The sequence below is a fragment of the Falco naumanni genome, chromosome 5 (genome assembly GCF_017639655.2).
Source record: "Falco naumanni isolate bFalNau1 chromosome 5, bFalNau1.pat, whole genome shotgun sequence".
NCBI classification, from domain to species: domain Eukaryota; kingdom Metazoa; phylum Chordata; class Aves; order Falconiformes; family Falconidae; genus Falco; species Falco naumanni.
Genome location: NC_054058.1, coordinates 66,448,336 through 66,475,049, shown reverse-complemented (window position 1 = coordinate 66,475,049; position 26,714 = coordinate 66,448,336). Strand labels below are relative to the sequence as shown.

General features: G+C 38.3%; 1 protein-coding gene across 4 annotated transcripts in view; it reads left to right on the top strand.

The window, feature by feature from the left end:
• The window catches only part of USP6NL (USP6 N-terminal like), a 130,925-nt gene that overhangs the window by 89,947 nt on the left and 14,264 nt on the right, over window positions 1-26,714 (top strand). For all 4 annotated transcript variants that reach the window (XM_040595096.1, XM_040595093.1, XM_040595095.1 and 1 more), the window contains 8 exons: window positions 8,101-8,208; window positions 9,063-9,172; window positions 11,856-11,904; window positions 13,733-13,853; window positions 18,837-18,931; window positions 21,477-21,542; window positions 21,629-21,728; window positions 24,264-24,416. In XM_040595096.1, coding sequence (XP_040451030.1) covers window positions 8,101-8,208; window positions 9,063-9,172; window positions 11,856-11,904; window positions 13,733-13,853; window positions 18,837-18,931; window positions 21,477-21,542; window positions 21,629-21,728; window positions 24,264-24,416 — 802 coding nt within the window. The remainder of the gene's footprint in view (window positions 1-8,100; window positions 8,209-9,062; window positions 9,173-11,855; window positions 11,905-13,732; window positions 13,854-18,836; window positions 18,932-21,476; window positions 21,543-21,628; window positions 21,729-24,263; window positions 24,417-26,714) is intronic.

Genomic DNA, 26,714 nt, shown 5'->3' with positions numbered 1-26,714 from the left:
TGGAAGGGACATTAAAGATCATCTAGTTACAACCCACTGCCACGGGCAGGGTCACCTTCCACCAGCCCAGGTCGCTTCAAGCCCCGTCCAACCTGGCCTTGAGCACTGCCAGGTATAGAGCATCCACAGCTGCTCTGGGCAGCCTCTGCCAGCGCCTCGCTGCCCTCACAGTAAAGAATTTCTTCCTAACATCTAATCTAAATTTATTCTGTTTCAGTTTAAAGCCATTCACCCTTGTCCTGTCACTACTTCCCTTGTACAAAGTCCCTCTCCAGCTTTCTTGCAGGCCCTTTTAGGTACTGGAACATGCTGTAAGGTCTCCCCAGAGCCTTCTCTTCTCCAGGCTGAAGAACCCAAACTCTCCCAGCCTGTCTTCATAGGAGAGGTGCTCTAGCCCTCTGAGCATCTTCATAGCCCTCTTCTGGACTCACTCCAACAGGTCCATGTCCTTTTTTTGTTGGGGATCCCAGAGCTGGACGCAGCACTGCAGATGGGATCTCAGGAGAGCAGAGCAGAGGAGGAGAATCACCTCCCCCAGCCTGCTGGTCATGCTTCTTTTGATGCAGCCCAGGATACGGTTGGCTTTCTGGGCTGCAAATGTGCATTGCCAGGTCACGTTGAGCTTCTTGTCATCCTACACCCCCAAGTCCTTCTCAGGGCTGCTCTCAATCCATTCTCCACCCAGCCTGTATTGATACTGGGGTTCCTCTGATCCAGGTGCAGGACCTTGCACCTGTCCTTGTTGAACTTCATGAGGTTTGCACATGGGCCTACTCTCAGGCCTGTAAGTGTCTCTCTCGATGGCATCCCTTCCTTCCAGCGTGTTGACTGCACCACATGGCTTGGTGTCAGCGGCAGGCTTGCTGAGAGTGCACTCAATCTTGCTATGTCACCAACAAAGATGTTAAACAGTGTCAGTCCTGATACAAACCCCTGAGGAATTCTAGCTGTCACTGATCTGTACTTGGATATTGAGCTCTTTGACCTTGTGACTCTGAGTGCCACCATCCAGCTGATTCCTTATCCACCTGTCCATCTGTCAGATCCATGTCTCTCCAGTTTAGAGACAAGGATGTAGTGTGGGACAGTGTCAAATGCTTTGCACAAGTCCAGATAGATGATGTCAGTTGTTCTTCTCTTATCTACCAATGCTGTAACCCTGTCATAGAAGGCCACCAAATTTGTCAGACACAATTTGCACTTGGTGAAGCCATATTGGCTGTCACCAGTCACCCCTGTTTCCCTGTGCCTTAGCATAGTTTCCAGGAGGGTCTGCTCCATGATCTTGCTGGGCACAGAGGTGAGACTGGCCTGTAGTTCCCCAGGTTTTCCTTTTTCCCCCTCTTTAAAAATGGGGGTTATGTTTCCTCTTTTCCAGTCAGTGAGAGCTGACCGCTATGCGTTCTCAAATATGATGGACAGTGGCATAACCGCTTCATCTGCCAGTTCCCTCCAGGACCCATGTATGCGTTTCATCAGGACCCATGGACTTTTGTATCTTCAGGTTCCTTAGATGGTCTCAAACTTGAACTTCTCCTATAGTGGGCAGTTCTTTGTTCTCGAGTCTCTGCTTTTGTCTTCCATGACTTGGATAGTGTGGATGGAGCCCTTGCCTGTGAAGACTGAGGCAAAAAAGTCACTGAGTACCTCAGCCTTCTTCATATCCCAGGTGGCCAGGTCTCCTGTCTCCTTCCAGAGAGGGCCCGCATTTTCCCCAGTTTTCCTTTTATCACTGACATACCTACGCAAGCTTTTCTTGTTGCCCTTGATGTCCCTGGACAGATTTAATTCTATCAGGGCTTTAGTTTGCCTAACCTGGTCCCTGGCTGCTCTGACAATCTCTCTGCATTCCTCCCAGGCTACCTCTCCTTCCTTCCACCCTCTGCAGGCTTCCTTTCTGTGTTTTGTTTTGTCTGGGAGCTCTTTGTTCATCCATGTAGGCCTCCTGGCACTTCTGCCTGACTTCCTCTTTGTGTATAAAACTCCTTGATTCCTATATGATTATTTAGGCATTTTTCAGTGGAGTAGTCATGATTCTTACAGACATCAGTCTCTGAAGTATGTAACTGCCCTTGTGTCTTTGCGTGATTTGATATTTGTCAAAACAAAGCTTTCATCTCCCCATCAGTCATTTCTTACGCAGGAAGTGTCATAGAGCAGCAAAGTGTATGTTTCTGTGTGGTCTTTCTCTGGCTTATGCTTTTATTACCTATTTGTATTCTACTGCTTAATAATCCAGGGTACAATCAACCACCACAGACAGTAAATCCTTCCTGGCTTAGTATGATCATAACTTTCTGGAAAGATTAAATAAAACTGTTATATGTTATATTCCCATTTGAGTATTTCCACCAAAGTATTTCTGTCTTTCACTGTCTACCTTCATCTATCTGTGATTGAAGTTGCCTAAATTGAGAGGGAAACAAAGAGGAGAAACAATCAGGGTAGCTGGCAATTTCCAGCTGTTCTGGCATTCATACAGAATATAATAATCAAGCCTCCACTTAATTTGGAGTCTGAACACAGAGCCTTAATGAAGAACCCTCTTTGCATTCCTGAGATTATTTTTTTTTAATGAGATTGAGCAACTCTTGTATTTGTGCTTTTTCTTGCTTCTATCCAACCCAGAGAAGTTGAAGAACCTCTAAAGGCAGCAGCCTTTATAAATATACTTTCTTTTCATTATAAATATACTTTCAGTTTTTTTAATTCTTAGGCTTCTCATCACTGATTCTTTTTGAGGTGGCAGAGTCCCTCTGCTGCTTGTGTAGCTTTTCCTCACAGAACTGGGAGTTTTTATTTTCAAAAAAACCAATTCTATATCTTGCAGCAGCAAGAGTGCCAGTTCCTACTCTTCAGGCTAGTGCTGGCTGATAGTGGCCTTACAGCTTGTCCAGGAACTAGTTGGGTTTATGAATTGCAGAGACTGAGGCAGGGGAAGGAAGGGGAGGTTATATGCTTTCCAGATTTTTTGCATGGAAGCTTCACTGAATGTTGGATGTCATGGATTTCATTATTTGAGAAGATAGCTAATTTGGAATATTCCAAATTTGAGAAGTTGTGTGGGGTTTTTTTTTGTTTTGTGTTTTGTTTTTTTTAATTATTTTTGCTCTGTAAGCTTTTTAATTCATTCCATATATTCTCTTGTTTTCCAATGGCAAGGTCCAATTTACAAGTCCACTTTCTTTTTGCATGAGAAGCTCCTTTTGAATTCCCACGTGGTAGGGCCTCATCTAGTGTCTGCTTGTCCTGTCTACTTCAGGATCAACAATATTAGTATTAATCACAAGAGCTTGTGAAAACTGTCTTCAGCTGAATATCCACTCAGATGTGATACAGAACTTGAACCTGTATTTTTGTTTAACTTCTGTTAAACTGAAAAAGGAGAGATTTAGATGAGATATCAGGAAGAAATTCTTCCCTGTGAGGGCAGTGAGACACTGGCTGTGGGTGCCCCATCCCTGGGGGTGCTCAAGGCCAGGCTGGATGGGGCTGGGAGCAACCTGAACTGGTGGGAGGTGTCCCTGCCCATGGCAGGGGGTTGGAACTAGATGATCTTTAAGGTTTTTTCCAACCAAAACCATTCTATGATTCTATGTAATTGTATCTACGAGGATGACTTTCCTTTTATTGTGTCCTGTGCTGATAGAAGCTTCCCAGATTTGATAATGCCATTCTTTGAATGATGCATGTTTTCATACAACAATCATCTGAACTCTGAGTTTATATACTTAGATTTTGTTTTGAGCTGTTATCTTAAGAAAGCCTTAATTTTAAAGAATTTCTGTAAGATTGACTCATTTCATCTCCCTATAAGTAGAAGAAAAGGTAAGGTAACTTGCTGAATTTTCTGATTTTTATTTTACTTATTAATTCTGAGAGAACAGAAGAGTAGGTTAGATTTCTGCAATTATACAGACCAAACCCAGTGTTTCTCAACATATTTTCAGTCTTACATAAGGAAATAAAAGACAGCAGAGGGCAGTAGTATGGTACTTATGGTAAAGATATTCAGTTAGCTAATAAACAGTTTACTCATTTATATTTTCTTTAACTGTTTGGTGACTGAATGATTACTAGAAATTAGTTTTGCTGTGAAGTATGTGTGGGTTCCCCCCCAGCCCCTGCCACTCACTTCCCGAGATGCAGTGCAGCCACGGCCTTTTCACAAAATGGCAGAATCACATGCTGATCACAGAACGGCTGACATTGGAAGGGACTCCTGGAGGTCATCTGGTCCAAACCCTCTGCTCAAGCAGGGCCGCCTACAGCCAGCTGCCCAGTAACATGCCCAGACAGCTTTTAAGTGTCTTCAAGGATTGAGACTTCCCAACCTCCCTGGGTGACCTGTGCCAGTACTCGGTCACCCTCACAGTGACAGAGCGTTTCCTGGTGTTCAGAGGGAACCTCCAGTGTTTCAGTTTGTGCCCATTGTCTCTGGTCCTGCCAGTGGGCACCGCTGAACAGAGCCTGGCTCTGTTCCCTCATTTGTACCTTCCCTTCAGGTGTTTATGTCCATTGATAAGATTCCCCTGAGCCTTCTCTTCTGAGGGCTGAATAGTCCCAGCTCTCTGACTTTCCTCTCAGCAGAGATAGTGAGGTCCTTTTGTCTTCATAGCCCTCTGGACTCTATTCTATATGCCCATGTCTCTCTTATACCGAGGAACCCAAAACTGGACATGGTACTCCAGGTGTGGCCATTCCACTGATGAGCAGAGGGGAAGGATCATCTCCCTCAACTTGCTGGCAATACTATTGTCTAATGCAGCCCAGGGTACCTTTATTCTCTTTTGCTTTAAGGACACAGTGTTGGCTCCTGTTAAACTTGATGTCCACCAGGACCTCCATGTCCTTTTCTGCCAAGCTGCTTTCCAGCTGGGTGGTCCCCAGCATGTACTGGTACATAAGGTTATTCCTCCCCAGGTACAGGACTTGCATGGCTCCTTGTTGAACTTCATGAGATTCCTGTCAGCCTATTTGTCCGGCCTGCTGGGGTCTTTCTGGGTGGCAGTACGACGCTTTGGCATATCAGCCACTCTTCTCAGTTTTCTGCTGTATATAAAATTATTCACACTTGTTTCCATGTTATCGTTTGTGTAATGGAGCCTGTGCCATGAATGGTTCTATTCTCGAGTTACGTTTCTCCCTTATATACTGGGCAGACGGTGAAAGTCTTCAGTGTTCTACTGAGTCTGTAGGGAGGGTCTTGTAGTGACTTGGGGTGACAAAGAGCTGTTTTCCCTGCCTAAGCAAAAGAATAGTTGGAACAACGGAGTCGGCTGGATACAGGTCTAAATGGTTTCCAAGAAGCTGCAAATGTTATTTGAGTTTATTCTATCAGGTAGTGCAATAACTCTGATCTTAACAACTGAAAATGTTTACTTGCTTTTTTCTTACTTTTTTTTTTTTTATTTGGCGTAACTGTAGTGGGCTGATGAAACTGCTGGTGTCTGTCCCTTACACTTCTTTTAGTTATATTTGCCAACTCAATTTTCAAACTTTTCTTTTAAAACTGCTTCCACAGTTCTTTATGTCAGTTTTTACTTCCTGCTTCAAGGGCTCTCCTGGTATTAGACTGTTTCAGTCTGAGAAGTTCAGAAGATGGGAAAACTGTAAATGCCATAGATCCTTCTGAAACTGGCTGTTCTTCTCCTTTAGTTTTATCTCCCCCAAAAAAACAAAACCACCCCATACTTTAGATGGTTTGAATTTGTTTTAATTCTGTTTTGATAAGAAACTATTAATACAAAGGCTTATTTCTGGCCTTTGATGTCCACCTGACCTCCCAAAATACTAATTTAGAACAACAGCAGTCTTGAGAATTTTTCTTCAACCAGTTCTCTTAATGAAGAGAACAACCTTATAGCTGTTGGAGAGGAAAATGTGTTACAAAATTATGTTTAACTGGCAAAAAAGTTTGTAACAAGGTACACTGTTGCTGTGAGTCTGAGGAATACAGCTACATGTCACTCAGAACATACAACGCTGCATTATTTTTTTATATTTTTTTTTCTTCCAAGTTTTCAGAGAAGATTTCACAATTTTGACTCATTCTGCTTTCCAGTAGACAGGCTAATCTCTTGTTAGGATGACTCCACTGCAGTTGGTGTTGCTTGGCTTTCAGAAGACTGAATTTTTCTCTTTCAAGCAGTTATCCTTGTGTGTGGGTTGACACACACTGAAGTTCTCTGTGTGCGCTGAAGTCTGGATATACCTCTATAGAGAAGGGTGCTTTGTAAGTCTTTATCCTTACAGAAGAAACTGTACTGACATAGCTGTGCTCACACTGGAAGTGTTGTTGCTTTAGCATTCTTCATATTAAAGCAGGAAAGTTTTCTTTAAAAAGCACATTTTCTTTGTGGACAGCCTTCAGGATTGCTGTTGCATCTTATACAAGTTTAAAATTTTCATTTGAAAAGGGGACAGAAAAAAAAGTCATAACCTTCCTTGTGTAAGAGTTACGCATTCTAAAACCTAGACATGAATACTTGCTGGCATTAAAGACACCTTCAAAGACCTGATGGATCCCAAGCAGCAGGAGGTTTGCAAATATACTCCAATGAGGGTTTCATTAATCTTCCAAAACTGGTGATGTGAAATATGTGAAAAAGAAAAAAGGATCCTTTCTTTGAGGAGGATATTTCTTTTAAAATATTTCTTCTGTTACAAACATAACTTTTATAATGTTTCAAAGAAGTGATAGCTTTGTCAGTTGAAAATTGTAAGGTCTAACTTTCATTGTAGGTTAAATACAAATAATGAATTGTTTAGAGAAGGCTTGCATGTGGTTTTTGTTCTCATTTAAATTTGTCTCCCTGTGCCATCATTAAAATAATGGTAAAAACAGAGCTTCAGAAAAAATAATTTTCTTTGTTACAAGAGTTCTCTGTTCTTCCTTTTCTTAGACATATCTCCTGAAAGAGGATAACATTTTTTGTGGGTTCTCAGAATTACTAGGATTCACTTGTTCTGAGGCTTTGCTTATCTTGAGTCTCTCCTGACTGCGTAAAGCCAAGGCTTTAGACAGCTACTCCATCTTTCACTGTTTAGAGGCTCTTCATGCTCCTAAATGCTGCAGCACATAGAGATACAAATCAGAAGAGAACTGAGGAAGGCAGTTGTCAGTCCTCCTGCTTTTTTTCCAACAAACCAAACCACTGAATGAGAGTGCAAGACCAGTGACATGTCAGAGGCAAGTGTGATGGTTTATGTAACAACTCTAGTTATGCACAGGTACTGTCTTATCCCCTGCTGACCTGTTTCTAACACAAGTTTTGTGTGTCACAATAGAATGCGTCAGGAATAGGGAATTTAATTTTCTGTTTCTCAGCTAAGAATTCATGCAGTGTTAGTAGATTGTTCTGTATTTTTAGAAACTGTTGCTAGAATATCTTTCATATGTTGTTTCTGTGCAAATGTTTTAATATGTGTTTAGAAAATTGATTATTAGTTTAAAAATACGATCTGAAATGTGTTAGCTTTAGAAATGGCACATTGTGGCTTTATGGTGGTCTCCCATGTTTGTTTAGCATGCATACATATATTTCAGCACATTTGCAGTTCTACAAGAATTCAAAAATCTATTATGCCTTTTTGTTTTTTTATGGTAATCTTTAAAGCTGTGTGATATTGCTGATTGCCTTTCACCATTCCTATTTATAGCTTGTAATTACAGTGAGTTATCTGTGGCTTATCCTGAAATGTCGTATTGCTAAGAATCTGATTTTTTGGGTCTAAATTACAAAATCTGGAGTAGTCTTTACAGTATTTGTAGAATAAGTGCTGCTCACCAGATACAATTTTAATAGGCCTTCCTACATGCTGAGATCCTGGCTTGTAAGCTCACAGAGCGCTGCTTTGGCCTGTGTGCCCATCATGTTCCCTCTGCCTCTGCTGATTCTGTCAACAGGGGTCTCAGATGGCATCACTGGACACTTTCAGTCCCTCAAAAGACACTGGAACACTTTGTCCCCAGCAGGTCATCCCTTTGCAAGGGCAACTGATATAATTGCTTTCTTTTCTTTAGCGTGTTGTGTGTCGCTGTTCCTTCTGTTCAGAACATTCAGAACATGTACTAGATTTATATTTTCTTTTTTATAGTTTCATAGAAGAATTTACAAAGGCATCCCACTGCAGTTCAGAGGGCAAGTCTGGTCTTTACTACTTGACGTCCCTAAAATGAAAGAAGAAATGAAAGACTTCTATAATGTAAGTTTGTAGAATTTCCACTTAATTAAAAGAATTCTGATACTAAGACTACAGGCTTTATTAAGCTTTTGTTGTTAGCTGTGGTTTTGCAGTTAGAAATGTCTTGCAAACATCTTACAAACTCAAATTTTAGGGACAGAAGTGAGAATGTATGAACTAATATCAAGAGAAAATTATTGTAAGTGCAAAAAATAAGGTGGTAATCTAACTTGTGCAGGCTTCCTAAGTACTCAATTACAAAATTGAATTTAATTATAAAACATTAAATCAAGCACTAAAGTAGAGGTATGCTACAACTAAATTAGATTAGAACAGAAAGATGGAGGAAATGACTGTAGAAATATCTATGATCTATGCCTAGATAGTAACTGTCAGCTATGTAGCTATTACTTCTGCTTAGAGAAAAACGTTGGAAAAGTATGAAAACCACACTAAATCATTTGCTGAAAGTCCAGTCTGGAGCATTTGCATCTTAGGTTATTTTTCCAGAGTAGTAAAATTCATGTTCTGTCTTTCTCCAGTGATATACCTACCTGAGAAATGGCAATTAGAAATTTGAAATGCTGTAACATAGCCTTGAATATGGGTAGTGAATATGTGTCAGAAATGTGTGTTATGGGATCGATGTTTTTACATCTATGCTGTGTGAATGTGTTTGGCTCCTATAGAATTTATATATGTACGCAGGCGTTTTGGAAGTTAAAATTGTTATGTTGCGAGTTGCTACTCTGTATTAAGTGTTTTAAATCATGAGATGGCAAGTACTTCAATGTAGGTAAACAGGCAGGCAGGTTTCTGCTATTTTAGAGTTCACTGTTTTAAAGTTAATTTCTGTTATTTACTGTTTTTCCCAGAAATTGAAGTGTCAAGCGCGAGGGTCTTCACCAGATATTAGGCAAATTGATCTTGATGTAAACCGAACATACAGAGATCATATCATGTTTCGAGACAGATATGGTGTTAAGTAAGTAAATTAAAAGGTTTTGTTTTGCTTGTCTGAAAACTGGCTTCCAGTCTGCCTCCAGCCTCTTTGACCTAGTCAAGCATATTGCCTGTAAGCTCCAAACTTTCAAAGAGGATTGTCTGTGTGCATTGATGTCATTACCGTTAGTACTGCAAAACCAGATAGATGGCCACTCACAACCAGCTAGTTTTCCCTCACTATGAGGTGATCAGTAGCATTCCAAGAAAACCATTTCTAAAGTGTTCTCATTGTGTTTCAGACTTAATGAAAAGTGTCTCAGATGTTGTAAAAACAAAAGCATGGGAATTGCAAGCTAATAAATTAAGATTTATTACACAATAACTTTATTTAACTGTGTATTTTCAAAAACAAAATAACTTTTTGCATCTCTAAGAGCTTTTATCTTCCCGGAGATTTTAGCCTTCCTTTGGATTTTATATTCCTCTTCTTCTAGTATCTAATTCAGAACCAAATAAAGCAGTATTTTATATGGGAGCATTTAATTATTGACAGATGCAGGCTTTTGGATTTCTTAAAAATGTTGTGGGGTTTTGGGTGGGTTTTTTTACTGTCATTGAATGAGGAATGGCAGCTGTCATCTTTAAAAATGCTTTATAGTGAAATAAATGGCAATACAAACATCAGTATTGTTGCTAGCTTGCAGCATCAGCACCCTGCTGAGATGAAGAGGGTATTTTTTTCCCTTCTGTGGTTGTATTAGTTCAGTTTTTAATCTCCTTTTCTTTCCAAGGCAGATTCTACAGTAGTCTGCTATTTTCAAAAAGTGATACTCAAAGAGCTGTTGACTTTATAAGAAAATGCCTGGTTTATTATCACATTATTCTAGGATTTTGTGGACAGATTCTAAATGTGGGGAATGTCTCTGGTGGCTGTAACACAGGATGGAGTACAAAGCAGAAATTCCCAAGCTGAGAGCTATTCTGTGCGACCACTGTAGTTTAGATACATTTGTTCAGTGCTATCTGTACTTGAGCCGATGTGCCTTGCCTCTCAGTAGTACTGACACAGTGCCATGCAAAAATGACTGTGTTGCTTCTGGGCCTTAGTTTTTATGCACGTTTTAGATGTTAGCAGAAGCTCACTACCTCTTTGGTTTGGGGTTAACACAAGCAGAGCCAGCTCCAGTCCCTGTAGCTGTGTTGTAAGCGTGTCCTCAGAGTCCACAGGAAAGCCTTTGGCTGCATAAAGCAATTTCACACTTGGAATAGATCTTGGAATTACTGTACATATATTATGCAATTCCAGTGATGCCTCAATGAAAAATTCAGAAATCGTTTCACATAGCAATGAAATAGAAGTCCCCTGGGTAAATCAATAGATTGTTTGACTTTTAAGTAGGCTGTATGTCTTTGAGGGTTCATTCTTTTATGGGTCTTTAGTGGTATCATCTAGTATAAATAGTACTAAAATTACCATTATTTTATGTATCTCACTGTGAATGAGATTGAGCTCTTACGTTCAGTTTCATATGGTCAGCTGAGGATATAAAAGGTTCCTGTGTACATTTGGGACCTTGTAGTTTGTCCTTGTAAAATAGGACAGCTTAATATCTAGTTCTTTAGGTTACACTTTGTGTCTACTGAAGAATGGCTAAGGTTCAGTTTGCAAGAGGGCAAACAAAAATGCCATAATCTAGATATTTTGGTAAAATTCCCCAAGTATGCATCCTCTTCCCAATAGAAAATGCACAGCTTTTTGCTTATGCTTTCTTTTTTTTAACCGGCTCATATCTATTTTATATATTTGATTAGTGGCAGGCAGAGGGAATTTCACTGGACAGAAAAACGACAGTATGCAAAACTCAGCATTTAAATTTTAGCAGTTTTAGTTGTAGATGAAAGTAGTAGGCATTCAGATTTCCAAATTATCTCCTGAACAAACCACAGGAAGTAAGTGTGAGTTTAAAAATTCATTATGAGAGCTCTCCACCATTACTTTGATATCCCCCATTTGAGTTTTGTTTTGGTTGGGTTGTTTTGGGGTGTGTGTGTTTTTTTGGCCTTACTGCTTTCACAAGTTAGACTGTTTTTATGGAAAGCAAAGGGCCTATACAAAGCTGCCTGTAATTTTAACTCTGAAGTACATGGAGATCAGGATGCTCTGGAGGACTGAGCATAGATTAATGCCGAGTCTCGGTTGGTATTGTTTTTCTTCAGTCTGACAGTAGCAGTCACTAAAATGGCTTTTAATTTGTGTGCCAAGATTAAGACACCTTTGTGGCTGCTTTCTGTATTCCAGCTCTTCTACACCTCTGTTTGAAATTAATAATAGCTGTTGGTGTTCTGTAAGCACAGGAATCGGGTCTGGGGTTGTTTAAAGCTTGGCATTCAGAGTAAATCGGTGTTTGAAATGTAGCCCATCCTATGTTTCACTGTACCTGTCTGTAAAAGCGATGATATGACACCATTGCCTTCTCAAAGTATTATTGGTATTTTTTGAAACCTTTCAACATGTAAAACATCAGAAACATGCTAAATACAATGTTGGTTTGAAATCAAAAGCGCTTACCACTGTAAAGTGTGGTTTATCCTGTTCTTTCGTGCTAGACAAATTACACTGGGGAAACAGGTTTCCAAAACATAGCTCACTACTTTTATGTTTTTTTCTGTTTTTCCAAAAGATGATATTATAGTGTTTTCCTTTTCTATTCTTATTTCTCCAGGCAACAATCTTTATTCCATGTTTTAGCTGCTTATTCCATATATAATACGGTAAGTTGTGTACCCTCACTCTTAAATACAGTTTCTCCGAATGTGCCATAAGATAATAACTTGCAGTTCTGTATATTCTCTCCCTAAAAAAACCCAAACATTTCAGAGGCCTTTGGGAGTACATAGAAATGTTTGTTGACATGTTTTGAGCTGAAGTTAAAATAAAGCATCTTGATTATGTGTATCTTATTGGACAGACTGAACTGTGCATAGCGTTCAACTGAAATTGTCCAATTATATGTTCAACTTATTGTCCAATAAGAGTAATGAATTTGTGCTGTGCTAGAGTTTTATACTACTGATATTTTCCCCCCCATTATATTATATGCCTCCCATTCATTTGGGTGATTGGAAAGAAAACACACTGCAGAACGATGCTTGTAAACAGGCATATTTTATAAACTGGAGGACTGTAACAAATGAAAAATGGTTTTAAGGTTGCATCTACTTTACTTAAGACCTCTGTCTTGGCTGCAGTCCTTGGTGAGGATTTAGTAGAATGGAGTTCTCAGACTATAGCATAAGAGTTAGAAACTTTGGGATTTTGTGATGTCTTTTGGCTACATGCTAAAAATAGAAGACACTGAAATGCTATCATGTCCACATTTAGCTGTGGTTTTAATGCACTGTCCCCTCATTCCTTATGCCCGTTGTGAGCACTTTTGTACATCTTTCATTTTATATCTTTCAGCAGCTCCCTAGAATTCAGTGTAAAAATATGTAAAGAAGAAGAAAGTGAAATTAAGCAGTTACCGTAATTATAAATACCTCTTTATTTCATTTCTGAAAGTTCTAGGAAATGTAACCTTTCTGTCCTGTTTCAGTTTCTGTCTCCTCACAGCTGTTGGGCCATAAAAGAACTTACATTGCTGGAATTTGTTCTCTCTCACTTGTTATGTTGTCTTAAGTTGTTTTTTCTTTTATAGGCAGCCATGACACACTGAGAAGTAAAACTCAAGAAGGACCTTTATGTATTTCCTGTAGAATATTGAACTAATATTTTCAAGTTACATGAAAAATTTTGCTTAAAATCAACTGTTAAAGTGGAATGATGGGAACAATGCAACGAGGCTTTTATTTTGCACTTACATTGTTGCGTTTTTCCTCTTAGTGTATAGCAGTTCTTATGCTTTGGTTTTATCTCTAAAGCTAAGAACCTGTAAACCTGAAAAAAATTAGATGACTTAATTATTGAAGTCATCGTCCTCACAAGTACTTTCAGTGGGGTTGTCTGAGCAGCTAAATGATTGTGGCCGTTGGTTCCTGCTATAAAAGTCAAAATGAACAGCAGAGGAAATGCTGAAGTTCAGTTTTGGAACAATAACATTTTTTTCTTTGAGTTTATTACATCTGCTCGCTATGGGCTGCTAAACTTGAGCAAGTTTATAGATATAGGTCATTCTTGAAAAGTCCTGTCTTTATCAGATGATGCTCTGATTGTAAAGCAAACCAAAGCCAAACCCCCTTCTCCTTCCAAAACCCCAAATTATAAGTAAATGGAAAACACATCCATTCAGAGAATAAGGTGATACTGTTACTTGAAATTAGGAGTGCTGACAAGGCTTTTGTGCATTAGTATAGAGTTCTAATGAACAATCAAGAATTCCAGTTTACTTTTCAGTTGGAGGGTTGTGCATCATGCTTTCTATCCATCAGTGTTTTAAATGTTTAAATGTTAAAGTGTGTTTGGTGGTGCCATAATTAGGGAGCTTACACCATCAAGATTGGCATCCTCTTTCCTCCACTAGCTCAAGATAAATCTAAGACCTCATGGTTATGAGATGTTTGTTTTCACTATTTTAATATTTTTTCACTGTCTGTTTTTCAGGAAGTTGGATACTGTCAGGGAATGAGCCAGATCACAGCTTTACTGCTTATGTACATGAATGAAGAAGATGCCTTCTGGGCCTTGGTGAAACTTCTCTCTGGTCCAAAGCATGCTATGCATGGTATGGAATTTCATGTCACTTAGTGTATATTAGGTTTTAACTTGCCCTATTTAAGTTGTAAATTGTTTGAAAATGGAATTATGCTGTTCTGACTTTATAGTCAAAATAAGACATAACAGGGGCTTTATACTGGGGGACTGTTGGATGTTACCGGAGCTTTCACCCATAATGGTAAGTAATTGTTTTTATGTGTGATAACTTTCAAATAGTTCTTAATAAAAATCTGATAATTTCCTTTCTTCTTAATCTCTCAGGGTATGTAACCAATTGGAAACTGGTTATGTAGACATCTATATAGCAATAGAATAGTAGTGGAAACCTAACACAGAGTGTGTTAATTAGCATCGTGGCTGTGCTGCCATTTGGCCAGACAGGAATCTGTAGTAAAAATTGGACTTGTATCTAGGCATTAACTTTGGATTTCTTGGTTTTATCTCTGCCTTGCACAGCATTTCCTGCTGTCATAGTCTTGTTACTTTGATGTTATTGGTAGTTCTCTCTTTCAGTGCCAAATTTACTATGATCTATGCATATTCCATGGTTATTGGTATGGAACAACTCCAGGAATTCCAGCATCTTTTGTAGATTTAGTGATGTCGTGATTCAGAAAAGCTGTAGTTCTTGGAAGCCTGAAAAAGTAAATACTATCGAGAACTTGGGCTTTTTACCAGATTTCCAATAAACCCTAGCTCCTTTTCCCTGTTTAAAACTTTCTCATACTGTGATACCTTCCTTCTCAGGTTTCTCAGTGTACCTGGATGTTCTCCACCCCCAGAACGAAGTGCAGTTGGTTATTTTTCTGTTTATACTTCTTCAAAGCTATTGCCTTAAGGAAAACAAACAAACAAACAAAAAAAACACAAAACCCCAAACAACAACAACAAACACCACACCACAATCTGACCTGAGGATCACTGTCATAAGTGACATTTTTAATTTATCAAGTGTCAAAGACTTGCTTGGAGCTTTATACACTGATAACACAGACTAAAAACATCTTTTAAAAATCTATACATGTAATAATAATAGTAAGGAGCTATGCAAATACAACTGTGTAGAATGTTGAGCTTGTCAGAGGTCGTAGAATGTTTTAGCTGTTTGGGTAAGTCTAGGTCAACTCATTTTATACCAAATCTGCTGATCTGGTTTTGATATGTGGGAGGTTTGCATAGGTGTAGTTTAAGATGCCATAGACTGTTAAACAGGATTTTAAAACTTTTTCAGATTTTATGCCTTAGTGTTTTGTCCATGTCACCTTATTTTAAAACAGGAAAGACTCCTAACCTTGGAATGTGATGCTAATGGAGAACTCTTAACACTAATTTCTCAGGATTTTTGTAGTCATCATTTGAACTTGCTGTGATAAACCAGAGGGTTCATCCGATAGCTGGAGGTGGACTTAGATAGGGCAGATGTGTCACTTGTGTATGTATGGGAGTCAGCACACTGCCTGTGTAACTCATATTGAATACCCCATTCAGACCTTCCTCTCTCCCTCCTTCATTCCTTTCCTTCTCCTTTCTACCCAAAGTTACAGGGCGTGCACCTCTCAAGTGATTAGAGAGGGAAGGAGGGAGCTTCAAGTAACCCAAGGTTTGATGAGTTCCTCCACAGGGCATTGTGCCACAGGTTTATACACACGTTGAAACTGTCTTGGCAACGTCTGTTAAGGAAGCTTGCATCTATAGATATGCTGACAAAACCTTAATAACTCAAATGTTGCCAATTTATCATTTATTAAATGTTACTAACCTAATTTAAGGTCCTGCTTTCAGGAGGTTGGATCAGATAATCTCCAGAAATTCCTTCCAGCCTAGATTTCCTATGATTCTTAGAATGTTTATGTTTTAAATGGGTTTGTGTCACAGTGCAGCATCGCTTTAAATATCACTGTAGATTCTGGAAGGGAAACTTTAAAACTGACTAACTGATGTCATATAACGGTTTGCACTTTTTGTGTGTTATTTGGGGAAAGTAGTTTCAAGCCCTGTTAGACAACTCTTTAAAGCCTAAACTTCAAATCTAAATTGGCAATATTCATGAGGGAAAACTTTTATAATTACACTTGATGCCACTGTCCATCAGACAGTTCTCTGAAATAAGCATCTCTCTATGGAAATTATAGGGGCGGGCTGAGTAATTCAATCAAAATCATATTGATGAGAGTAGGATGGTTAAAAGTTCCTCCCCACAGACAAGGAGTTTTGTCTGGTTTTCTGTTCTGTCTGTGATCTGGAAACCTGGAATGTTTTTTGAGTGCAGCTCATCTCTCAGATACATAGCCAGACTAATGTCAAGCAAAACACGCCTTGATTTCAAGGGATTAATTTGGCCTGTCTTATATTTCATATTACGTGGATGATATGAAGTCACTAAACAATAAAATACATGTATCTGACCCTGAAAATTATCTAGGTTTTTGAAAACTCTTTCCATTGGTCTTTCTATGATCTAAAAATTCAAGATAATGAGTTGGTGTATATAAATTGCATGAGCAACTTTCCATGGAAGAAGCACCTTTTGGATGTTGTTAAGGATGACTAATTAGCTTTGATGTAGTCATTCACTGTTTACATTAAGAAAAAACCCAGACACTTGGCCTGTATTAGTAAAATACCTAATATGCAACCTGACATTTAAGTATGATAAAATGTGCATTTGTATCCATGAGATACTAAACCTGTGTGAATCTGAGATGGTAAATCTTGCAGCTTAGTGACCATGCACTGAATTACATAATTTGTAACTAGAAAGAGTTTTCTTTTTTGTTTGGGACTTTAAGTTACTATTTTAAGTGACACGTGTTCTCTGGTTCCATGCATTCCAGTTTTCATACTGCCTATCATTTACAAGTAAAGCTTCTTGGGGGTTTTTGTAGACTTTTTTAAGTCTAACAATATAGCTGTACTAGACCTTTTTAACCCAGTGTCCTGTCTCTGATAGTGACCAGCAACAGATGCTCAGAGAATTGTCTGAGAATAAGGCAACCAAAGATCCACGCTTCCTGGAAAATGTATTAGAGGCTAAAAGAATTTCTGGAGATGGAAATTTGTTTTGCCTTTAATAGGCTCTGGTAGACTTTTCTTCCTTAGATAATTCATTGTGATTGGCTATGGATTGTTTCCTTCGATTTTTTGTTTTGTCTCTGTCACATGATGGTTTCTTGATGATGCTCTCCAGATCTCGCCTTAGATGAGACAGTGAATGCTCGTAATCTGATCATCACGGGCACTTGGTGGTACTTCCCCTCAGCTGTTTCTTTACTGCAGACTGATCAGAAGCAGTGTTTCTGTCTGTCCTTGACACAGAAGTGGCTGTATATTTTGATAATTTCTGTGACTTCTTGCCTTTTCCATACTTTTCAAAACTCTGTTATGATGGCTAGGGCTTGACTGTTCACAGTGTGGACACATAGCACATGCCAAATAGCTTAGGTCCCAGCACAGACTCCTGTGCAGCTTCATGGTTGAAGCCTTTTTGTCTTTCTTTTATTATTATTATTTTGCTATCTTTTAACTCGTTGAATTAGCTGTTTTAGGAGATGGACTGAAGAGATGAAGCTACTTAAATGATAGAACCTATTAAGTACCTTTGGAAAGTCAGATATTCAATATTAACTGTTCTTGCTGCCTACATGTTTGTGATTTCTTCAAGGAAGTTCAGTAGATTAGGAGATGTGACCTCTCTCTGTAAAAATCATGTTGATTCTTCTCTGCATTGCATCCATCTGGACGTCCAGTTACCCCGATTTTCTATATTATGGTTTCTGTCGGTTTCTTCTCAGAGTATTAGCCTGAACATTGGACAGATATTGGACTGAAAACTGGTTTAAGAAAAGCTGACATCACATCAGCCAGCTTACAGACTCTTGATATTTTAAGCAAGAGGTTTCATAGAATCCATGTTTCAGCTGGTTCATCTTTGATTTCTTTCAGAGCTGTTTAGGGTTCTGACTTGGGATCCTCCCCATTGTCTTCTATGCAAAAATTTAACTTGTTTTTAGTATTGACTTCCCCTTCTCTGAGCACTTCTAGAAATCTTCACAAACTGTTGAACCTACAAATTCTCTGTCAGGCTTTCTGCTTCCAAGGTGTTTGAAAATAGGTCTGTTAATATTTTTTTTATATCTTTGTAAGTTGGGTTTTTTGGGGGGAGGCTTGCTTTTTCACATTTTTATGCTGCCAAGGTTTGATCATCTCTGTTTTTCTGATCTGAACACAGCTTCAGCTTTTTGAAGGAACTTCTTTGAATGGCTTCTTTTCCTGCTGTGTAGCTGTGCTAGCTTTCTTTTACATTTCAAATTTCTTGGCTGGTATTATGTGTTTGCACTGAGCCTTTTTTTAACTCTGTTGGTAACGCTGTTGGAAGGGGATCTTAGTGCCTGCCTTTTCCAGTGTATGATCACTAAAAGTACTCAAGATTCTTTATATGTCCTTAGTTTCAATTGTGTGAGCTCACAATCCTTACTTTATTTTCATGATATTTGTCTTAATAGAATATCCTTCTTGTCTTTTTTTTTTTTATGGTCTTTTCTTCTGTGCAGACAGTTCTAGGAGCTGCCTATGCTGTTTGCCCTTCTCTGATGATTTTGCAGGGCATAATCCTGACTTAATGTCTTTTTGCTTTTAAAAAAGTTTTTATTGGTGTGGGTTGTGGTTTTTTGTTTTGTTTTTTAAGGAATAATTATAAATTTGGGTTCCCCATGATCTCATAGTGGGTAGACTAATGTAGAACTGATAGATCTGCTGTCATCTACCATTATTAATCAAATAATAGTCACTAAGGAAATGTATTGATGTGTTGCTGTAGTCATTTAGGCAGGAGTATGTGCATATCCATATGTGGATGTTGTAAAATTGCTATGAATATCTGTTCAGATCCAGTGGTCTTATAGAAGGGTAATATTCTCAGAGCTCTGAATGCCTTTTTTAATGTCATTTTTATAGTACTTACACCTGTTACATGGTCGATTTGTTTTCTTAGGTTTTTTTATTCCTGGTTTTCCAAAACTCTTGAGGTTTCAAGAACATCATGACAAAATACTGAAAAAATTTTTGTCCAAACTTAAGCAGCATTTGGTAAGTATTTATATCACAATAAAAGCAATACTAATTTACAGCTTGCTACCTTGTTTCAGTTCAGGTTAACCCATTAGGGTAAGAGGACTTCAAACTTCAGAAGAAAATGCAAAACTCTGAGGCATAATGTTGTTTTCATTATAGACAAAATTATGGTGCACCTCGACAGTTATGATAAAATTGGATCCAAAGTAATTAAATTGGGTGTCTGTCTCACTTTTGACCTTTGAGCTAAGGAAGTAATGTGGTCCTTCTACCAAGTACAAACTGCTGTATAGCAAGCTGATGTTAAAACATTTTCATCAAGAAATTATTCTGTCTAGAGCTTTGTGGTTCATCTCTGGACAGAGGTGACTGCAATGAAGCAGTTTTAATCTCTGATTAAAAACTAACCTTTATAACAGGAGTTAATGGTCCTTTTAAAATTTGCATGTGCTCAGTAGTATTTTCACAGACCTAAATTTTGAGTGTTATCTCTGTTGCTCTTAAATAGGAAATAACGTGTGGGCATTTGTTTTTTTGTTTTGTTTGTGGGTTTTTTTGCTAATATTGGCTGTATTTATTCTAAGGAACAAATTATTTTTCTAACGGGAGAAAAACGTTTTTGCAGTAGTCATCAAGAATTTTCTTTTACATTCACATTGGTTCTGGTAGAATCCATCTCCAAGTCTTAAAAGGCAGAGTGAGAGATACTCCGTTGCAGCAACATCTTCAAAGAGTGATAGCTGCTTACAAACATTACCTTCCCAGGACTGTATTATTTTCTGTTTAGTATATTTTTCTTCTTGGAAAAAGAAAAGACTGTTGTCTTTTCTTTTAGCAGACTAGCACCTCGGCAATGATGAATTGTATGTAATGTGTGCCAGTTGTATTATAAAATAGAATTTAATGACTTCTTTTTTAACAACGTGCTGTAAGGCCTGCTCATAACATGGAATTAGGCAGATCTGGTTAGAAAAATACACTCTGCTTTTAAAAGACCAAATCAAAATTAGTCATGCAAGATGATCTTGTCATATTAAAAAAATAATAATAAAAAATCAAGACCAGTTCTGTAACTACCTTGACTCTGAAATGAAACTTGTGGATTAAGTTTTTACAGTACATGCAAGATGATGATTCTTGTTTAGAAATATAGTCTTATTCTCATCTTTGAGGTTGTCACATTTCAGAAACAAAATATAGAACAATTCCAAGAAGTTTGGTTGGTTTTAACAGTAAATGGCAAAAAGCCCTTATACTTTCTAAAAATCCAAAAATAATTATGCACGGTTGAAGGGATACAACCTGAGCCTGGCATATTATTAACTTCTGTATAGTGCTTATATACCTCTCATTACTGCATTTAATTATCAAGAACTGTGGGGTGGGGGGTGTGTATCTGTCATCCCCCCCACCCCTACATTGGGTCATTTGAAAAAGAAAGTTCCAAAAAAGTGCATTCACTCTCTCTGTGTATATGCAGTATATATTTTTTTCAGTTTTAAATTGGAACTTAGTTCTGGTTTTGTGTGAATTAGTTTAGTGGCATAAAATTCAATAGCAGTAAGTTTTGGGGTTTTTTATCAGGGAAAGGCATCATCCTTTATTTCTTTGTTTCAGTAAACTGATGGCCATTCTTACAGGTTAGAAAAAACTCAAGGTGTTTTTTCTTCTGTCTGCTTTTTTAAAATATTCTCAAAATTAAGAATTATTTTTCCTCATTTCTTATTGTGAATGTATCACTAAGATAAGCCCATTTTATGTGGCTGAAAGATGAAGGTAAAGCCTGCAGACAAACCAGAAGGATTTGGTCCATTCCTTATTCAGTGTTTGTATATTTGAAATTTTTGAAAAGCTGAGTGTGGCAAGCATAGAATATGGTGTTATCCCAAAGTTAAAATTCAGAATTTCTTAACTTTTCAGCTTTTGCTTTGGCTTTCCTCTGATTGCAAAGAACTTTGAAGAGCTCCATGAAACTGCAATGAAACTTTAGCCATCTTCAAATGGCATGGCATACCAGCTGTGGACCATCTATGCTCTGGGGGAAATTGGGCCCCTTAATTAAGGAATGTAATACCTTATCAATGTTAAGTGCTGTTTTGAGGTCCTGTGTTTGAAGAATTTGATTGGTTTAGGCTAGTTTCTATAGGTAGGTATTCTTGTCACAAAATCTTTGCAACCTTTGGCATGAATTGGCAGCCTTGCTATAGAAAAATAAAAGACTAAATCGACCCAGTGCCTGAACTTTGGTTGCTCCAGAATATTGATTTATTTTCTTGGGAAAATATTTAATCTTCTGCTACCTCTGTCCCACAAATAAGATGGAGGTATAATAACCTCTGCATCTCCGAATGCAGATTCTTCAGGTGATGAAGTTGATGAAGAAAAACTGTAAAAGGCACAAATTGTATTCGTTGGATTGAGGTAACAGTGTTTCATGTAGTTAAATCAATTATTTATGGTGAATATTTGGTATGTTGGCCTCAAGGTGAAAATGTTTTTTCATGGACAACCCAAAACATTACTTCATTTTTGTATTTTTAAACTTCTGCATTTTTTACAGGACTCCCAGGATATGTCCACTAGCTTTTACACAACAAAGTGGTTTTTCCAGTGTTTTCTTGATCGTGTGAGTATGTTTTTCATTTTCTATTTCTGTTTGTAATTGTGACTTGGGACAGCCTCTTTCAGTGTTGTCTGATTCTATCATTGCAGACTCCTTTTACATTAAGCCTCAGGATATGGGATATCTACATACTTGAAGGAGAGCGGATTCTCACTGCTATGTCTTACACAATTCTGAAACTGCACAGAAGTAAGAAATCTCTCAAACATTTGAATGCTAAACAGTTATTTAGCTGGTTTTGTTCCTGTTTTGTGTAGCTTGACTTTGTGTAAAAAATTTTGTATGCTATTTCTGATGGGTGTTTTTCCTTCCTATGCACAAAAAGATCAAAATCTTTGCTTTATTAATGTGGGTGTGTGGTGGGTTGGTCTTGGTTGGATGACAGGTGCCCACCAAGCTGCTCTATCACAGCCCTCCTCAGCTGGACAGGGCATGGAGAAAAGTAAGATGGAAAAAAACTCCTCATGGGTCAAGATAAACACAGTTTAATAAAGCAAAAGCTGTGTATGGAAGCAAAGGAAAACAAAAGATTTATTCTCAACTTCCCATCAGCAGGTGATGTCCAGCCACTTGAAACAGGGTTTCAGTACACATATTGGTTACTCCAGAAGATAAACATCATAATAACAAATGCCCCCCACTCCTCCTTTCTCTTAGTTTTTGTTGCCGAGCAGCCATCATATGGTATGGAACGTCCCTTTGGTCAGTTTGGGTCAGCTGTCCTGGCTGTGTCCCCTCCCAGCCTCCTGCCCACCCCAGCCTGCTGCCTGCGGTGCAGGAGGAATGTTGGAGGGACAGCCTTGGTGCTGTGGAGTGCTGCGCCCAGAGGCCAAAGCACCTCTGTGTTATCAGCACCTCTCCAGCTACCAAAACCAAGCATGGCACTGTGAGGGCTGCTGGGGGGAGAATTAACTCCATCTCAGCCAGATCCAATACCATGTGATTTCCAAAGAAAAATATTTATTACTGTAAGAAAGTTATTTAAGCATTGACATGAAGTGAGCTTTATTGCTGATTAAGCAATGGGGGAAAAATGTTGTAGTTCCACAGTTTGGAAATGGCTTTTTAACCCCTACAGGATTTAAATTAACCAAAAACAGCACACAAAGAATCCCCACCTGAAACTCTTTATCAGCAAACAACTTGGCAATGAGTCACCACCCATGTATGTCTCTCTTTACATTGCTGTTGGTCCAAGAACGATTAAGATTCAGAATTTCTGTTGTCTGCCTGGATGCCCTTGTCTTCCATCTCTTGCTTTCGGGTGAAGTAAAAGTTGAGATTTGAGCAGAATTGTCCAAAGCATCTATGCCTGTTTCCCCAAAGTGACTTAGCACCTTAAGTTCCAAAGGATCCCAAAAGCTTTTAAGGATAGATGTTGGCTTCTAAATATACTTGAGCATTTCTGAAGATGATACCTTGTAGCTCAAGTTTATTAAAGTCTTACTCTGGGAGTTCGGCTTTCTTAGTGGGGTCATTTTATTTCTATATAAATTCAGAGGTCTGCATGGAGCCTGTAAAACTGATGTCTTAGTTTGCTTGCTTTTACCCTCCTTGAGCTGTGGTGATCCTACCTCACTGTCTCACTGGGGTGTGTTCATTAGGTACTTCATAAACTGCTTTGAAAAATGAAAAACGTTATTTTTGTAATTATTGTACTTCAACATTTAGAAGCAAGTCATTCGGCTTAGTATTTTGGTTTCTCTTCTTTATTTACAAATAGACATCCACTTGAAAATGTTTTTTATTCACCACTTTTTTGATGGGAAGACCTGAGAAAAAAGTCCGAATGCGGGCTTGCTTGCTTAGCAAGTATGTGGCAACTTCTTCCCTGGTCAAAACATCAAGGTACCTTACGGCAACAGAGAAGAAATGAGAGGACTGGCAGAGAAGGTGGCAAAAGACAGATTCTGATTTGTCTTCCAGTCTCTTGCCTACCCTTAATAACATTGGGGGTGTAGCTATCCAGTCAAAGTGCCGTTGTGAAGCATTTTTATTACAATGCAAGAACACTTTTTATGGTTCCTGTATACAAATTGTACATTCTGAAACTTTTGATGGCATACATATGCTTAAAGAAGCTACATAGGTTTGCAGTTACAGCCTGGCAAGCCAAATAGGTTTGTATGGGAAACATGGCCTTACGGCTGTGTAAAAAGGGAAAGAAAAATAATCTGATAACTGTAAAATTACTTTCAAAATATGACCTGAATTTGATTGAAGTAGCAAAGAGCCTGAAGCAGTGGTTCTGAAGTGTGAACTGCCATCATAATTTCATTGGAAGTTAATTCAGTTGTGAATGAGAATACCATAAATAAGAAATTTTAAAAATGTTTTAGTGCTTTTCAAAGCTCCTAGTAAGAGGGATGATGTACATACCTACAGCAGTGGTTTGCAAGTTGAAGATGCAGGCTGAAAAATAAAAGACCTGAAGCTGTTCGACATAAGGTTGAAGGAGAGTGACTTGTAGTTAGCTTTCTGAAGATGCACCTTCTTGGAAAACATTGTCCTAAGTAGAGAATGTTAAGTAGGAAGCATTTCCATGCTGATTTGCAAGTGAACTTTTAATAGATTTTATAGATTTGTGGTGTAGAATGCTGTTATCTGCTTAATTAATTGTTTTTCATTCCACTTTGGAAACAAAAGCATCTTAAATGTCTTAAGTATATTTTCCAATGTTCATAATCAATACATTTTAATGTATAATGTTTCCTTCCTACATAGAGCACCTGATGAAATTACAAATGGAAGGGCTTGTAGAATTTCTGCAGGAGTCCTTAGCCAAGGATTTCTTCTATGAAGATGACTTTGTAATAGACCAGCTCCAAAATTCTATATCAGAATTGAAACGAGCAAAACTGGATGTACCAGTAGCTGGTAAGAAACATGTATATATGCAGATTTACATAGTTCGAGCTATTCACACTTTGTCCATTTTTAAAGTGTTAATTCATGCTGTTAAAAATTGTGCAAATATTTATCTCTTCATCACTGCATAGATTTTGGGGTTTTGTTCCCCAAAGATACTTTACAGTATAAAACCAACACCCTTCATTTCATGAGTTTGCTTTTTTTTTGTGTGTGTTCTGTTTAGTGGCTGTAAGCTAATGGCAACACACTTTAAAACATCCCATGTTCTGATAATTTTATTAACTTGGATCTGTAAAATTTTTTAAGGTAGAAGGTTAAATACCAAGGTTTCAAATTATTTGCAACAACAGCGTTCTTTGAGAATCCAGACAGTTTTGTAGCTTGATTAGCTGTGGAACAAGCTTCAGGTCAAATTTTTTCTTACTTTAGCCGAATCCAGATTTTTTAATTGTTTGCAGGTGATAGGCTCTCTGGGTGCTTGACTGAATTATTTTATTTGTTTCTTCTAAGCTTTTGTGGTTTTGCATTTCAGTTGCAGAGTGGAGATGGTTGTTTTGTGGGGCACTACTTATGAAATACGTATAGGACGCCTTCCTCTACTAAGATTCCGTTATCTTTTCTATCCCTGCCTTCACAATCTTTAATTACAATTTTTCTTGTAATCATCCAGAGTTCTCTGTTCTTGCTAATTGTAAAATAGTATGTGAGGAAGAATATATGTTTTTTAAAAAATCTTAAAAATATGGCAGGAACGACCTTAAAATAACTTAATAAAGTTGCTATGGTTGGCTTTCAGAAGTTGAAAAGTGTCAGAGTAAAGGCTGCCTATGTAGCATTGTTGTGATAATTTGTTCATGAAGCTCTTTTGTTAATGAACTTCATTTTTGTGTGTCTGTAGACCTTACTTACTGCATGCAGCTATTGAAACAGCTTTCACAACTACTCGTTGCAAATTGATAACACTTTCATGAGGTTCTTCAGCATATCTGTCCCTCTGGAGTACAAAAACTCTTCTTGTAAATCTGTTCCGCATCATCCTGGCTTCTTGTGAGTTTCCCATTTCTCTTGCTCCTTATTCCTGTGTTTAGCCCTCTTTCTGACTTTCTGTAACATCTCCAGCACAGTTTCTCCAACCTACAACAGGTCAAAGTCTAGTTCCTGCTGTTGTCTTTTCATCTGCTGTCGTCTTAGTCCTTTTCACCTGCAGACTGTGTTCTGTGCGTCTGCAGTTCTCCATGTTACTGCATGCACTGCTGCTTCCCCGTTCTAATCACAGCCTTTCCATCCTACTTTCTCTCCATCCTTTTTGCACAAGCTAGGTTTTAGTCTTAACACTTACTCTTCAGAGCAAGGTGCTCTTTTCAGCACTACTCTTCAGCTTTGTGCTTTGTCAGACATCTTGTCGCAGCTGATGCTTGGTCATGGTGACTAGATGTGAGCAAATAAGTCAGTGAGTAACTTCGTCTTTTAGCATCAATTCCAATCCATTGTGTTAAAGGAAGATAGATCATGGGAATGTTTTCTGTTAGATTTTAGACATGAAGATCTCCATGGTTATGTTTGAACAGTAAGGGGATGATCCCAAAAAACTTAGTAGATGGATAGATTTTTTCATGGATGCGGTAAAGTAAATTTAATCAATAGATTCTAGTTTCCACTTGAAACTGTAGTAGCTGAAGAGTTGGGGAAGATATTTGCTACATGATGGAGTTAATGTGTCGTCCAGGCTAGAAAATCACATGCGTGTAACTCATGTTGAGAGTTTCTACAGAAATACAGAATTTACTGGAGATTTTGGAGATGTTCTTGGGGGGGGGCGGGGCGTGCAGCAGGGAGAAGGCAGAAACTCCATTTTAAGGCCTCTCTTTTGGGAGAATGTAAAATGCCTTCGAGTGAAATTTTGTTTGAGAATACCAGATTTTCACAGAAAATTAAAGGATGCTTTAGGTGACATAAGAGCTATCCACCTTGCAATGCAGTAACAGAAAGTGGGAGGCATGAGGAGTCTTCTTTTGGAGACCAACAGTAAAGGGTAAGGAACGTATCTTCTTGCCAAGACAGTCTGGCAAGCAAATTGTTGGGTTTCATACTTTGTACACTTCAGAGTACCTTCAGATATGACTAGCTGACAGGATGGTAACTGTTTTGAGCCATATTGGTTCGTTCTTTTGGATAGCTAAAGCAACATAAACCACAATAAAATGCCTTTTTTTTCTTGTCTTTTTTTTTCTTTTCCAACACGAGTAAGGGAGATTTAATATTGAAACAGGAAAAGCAAAGCCAAAAGTGTGTATCTTGGTGCTG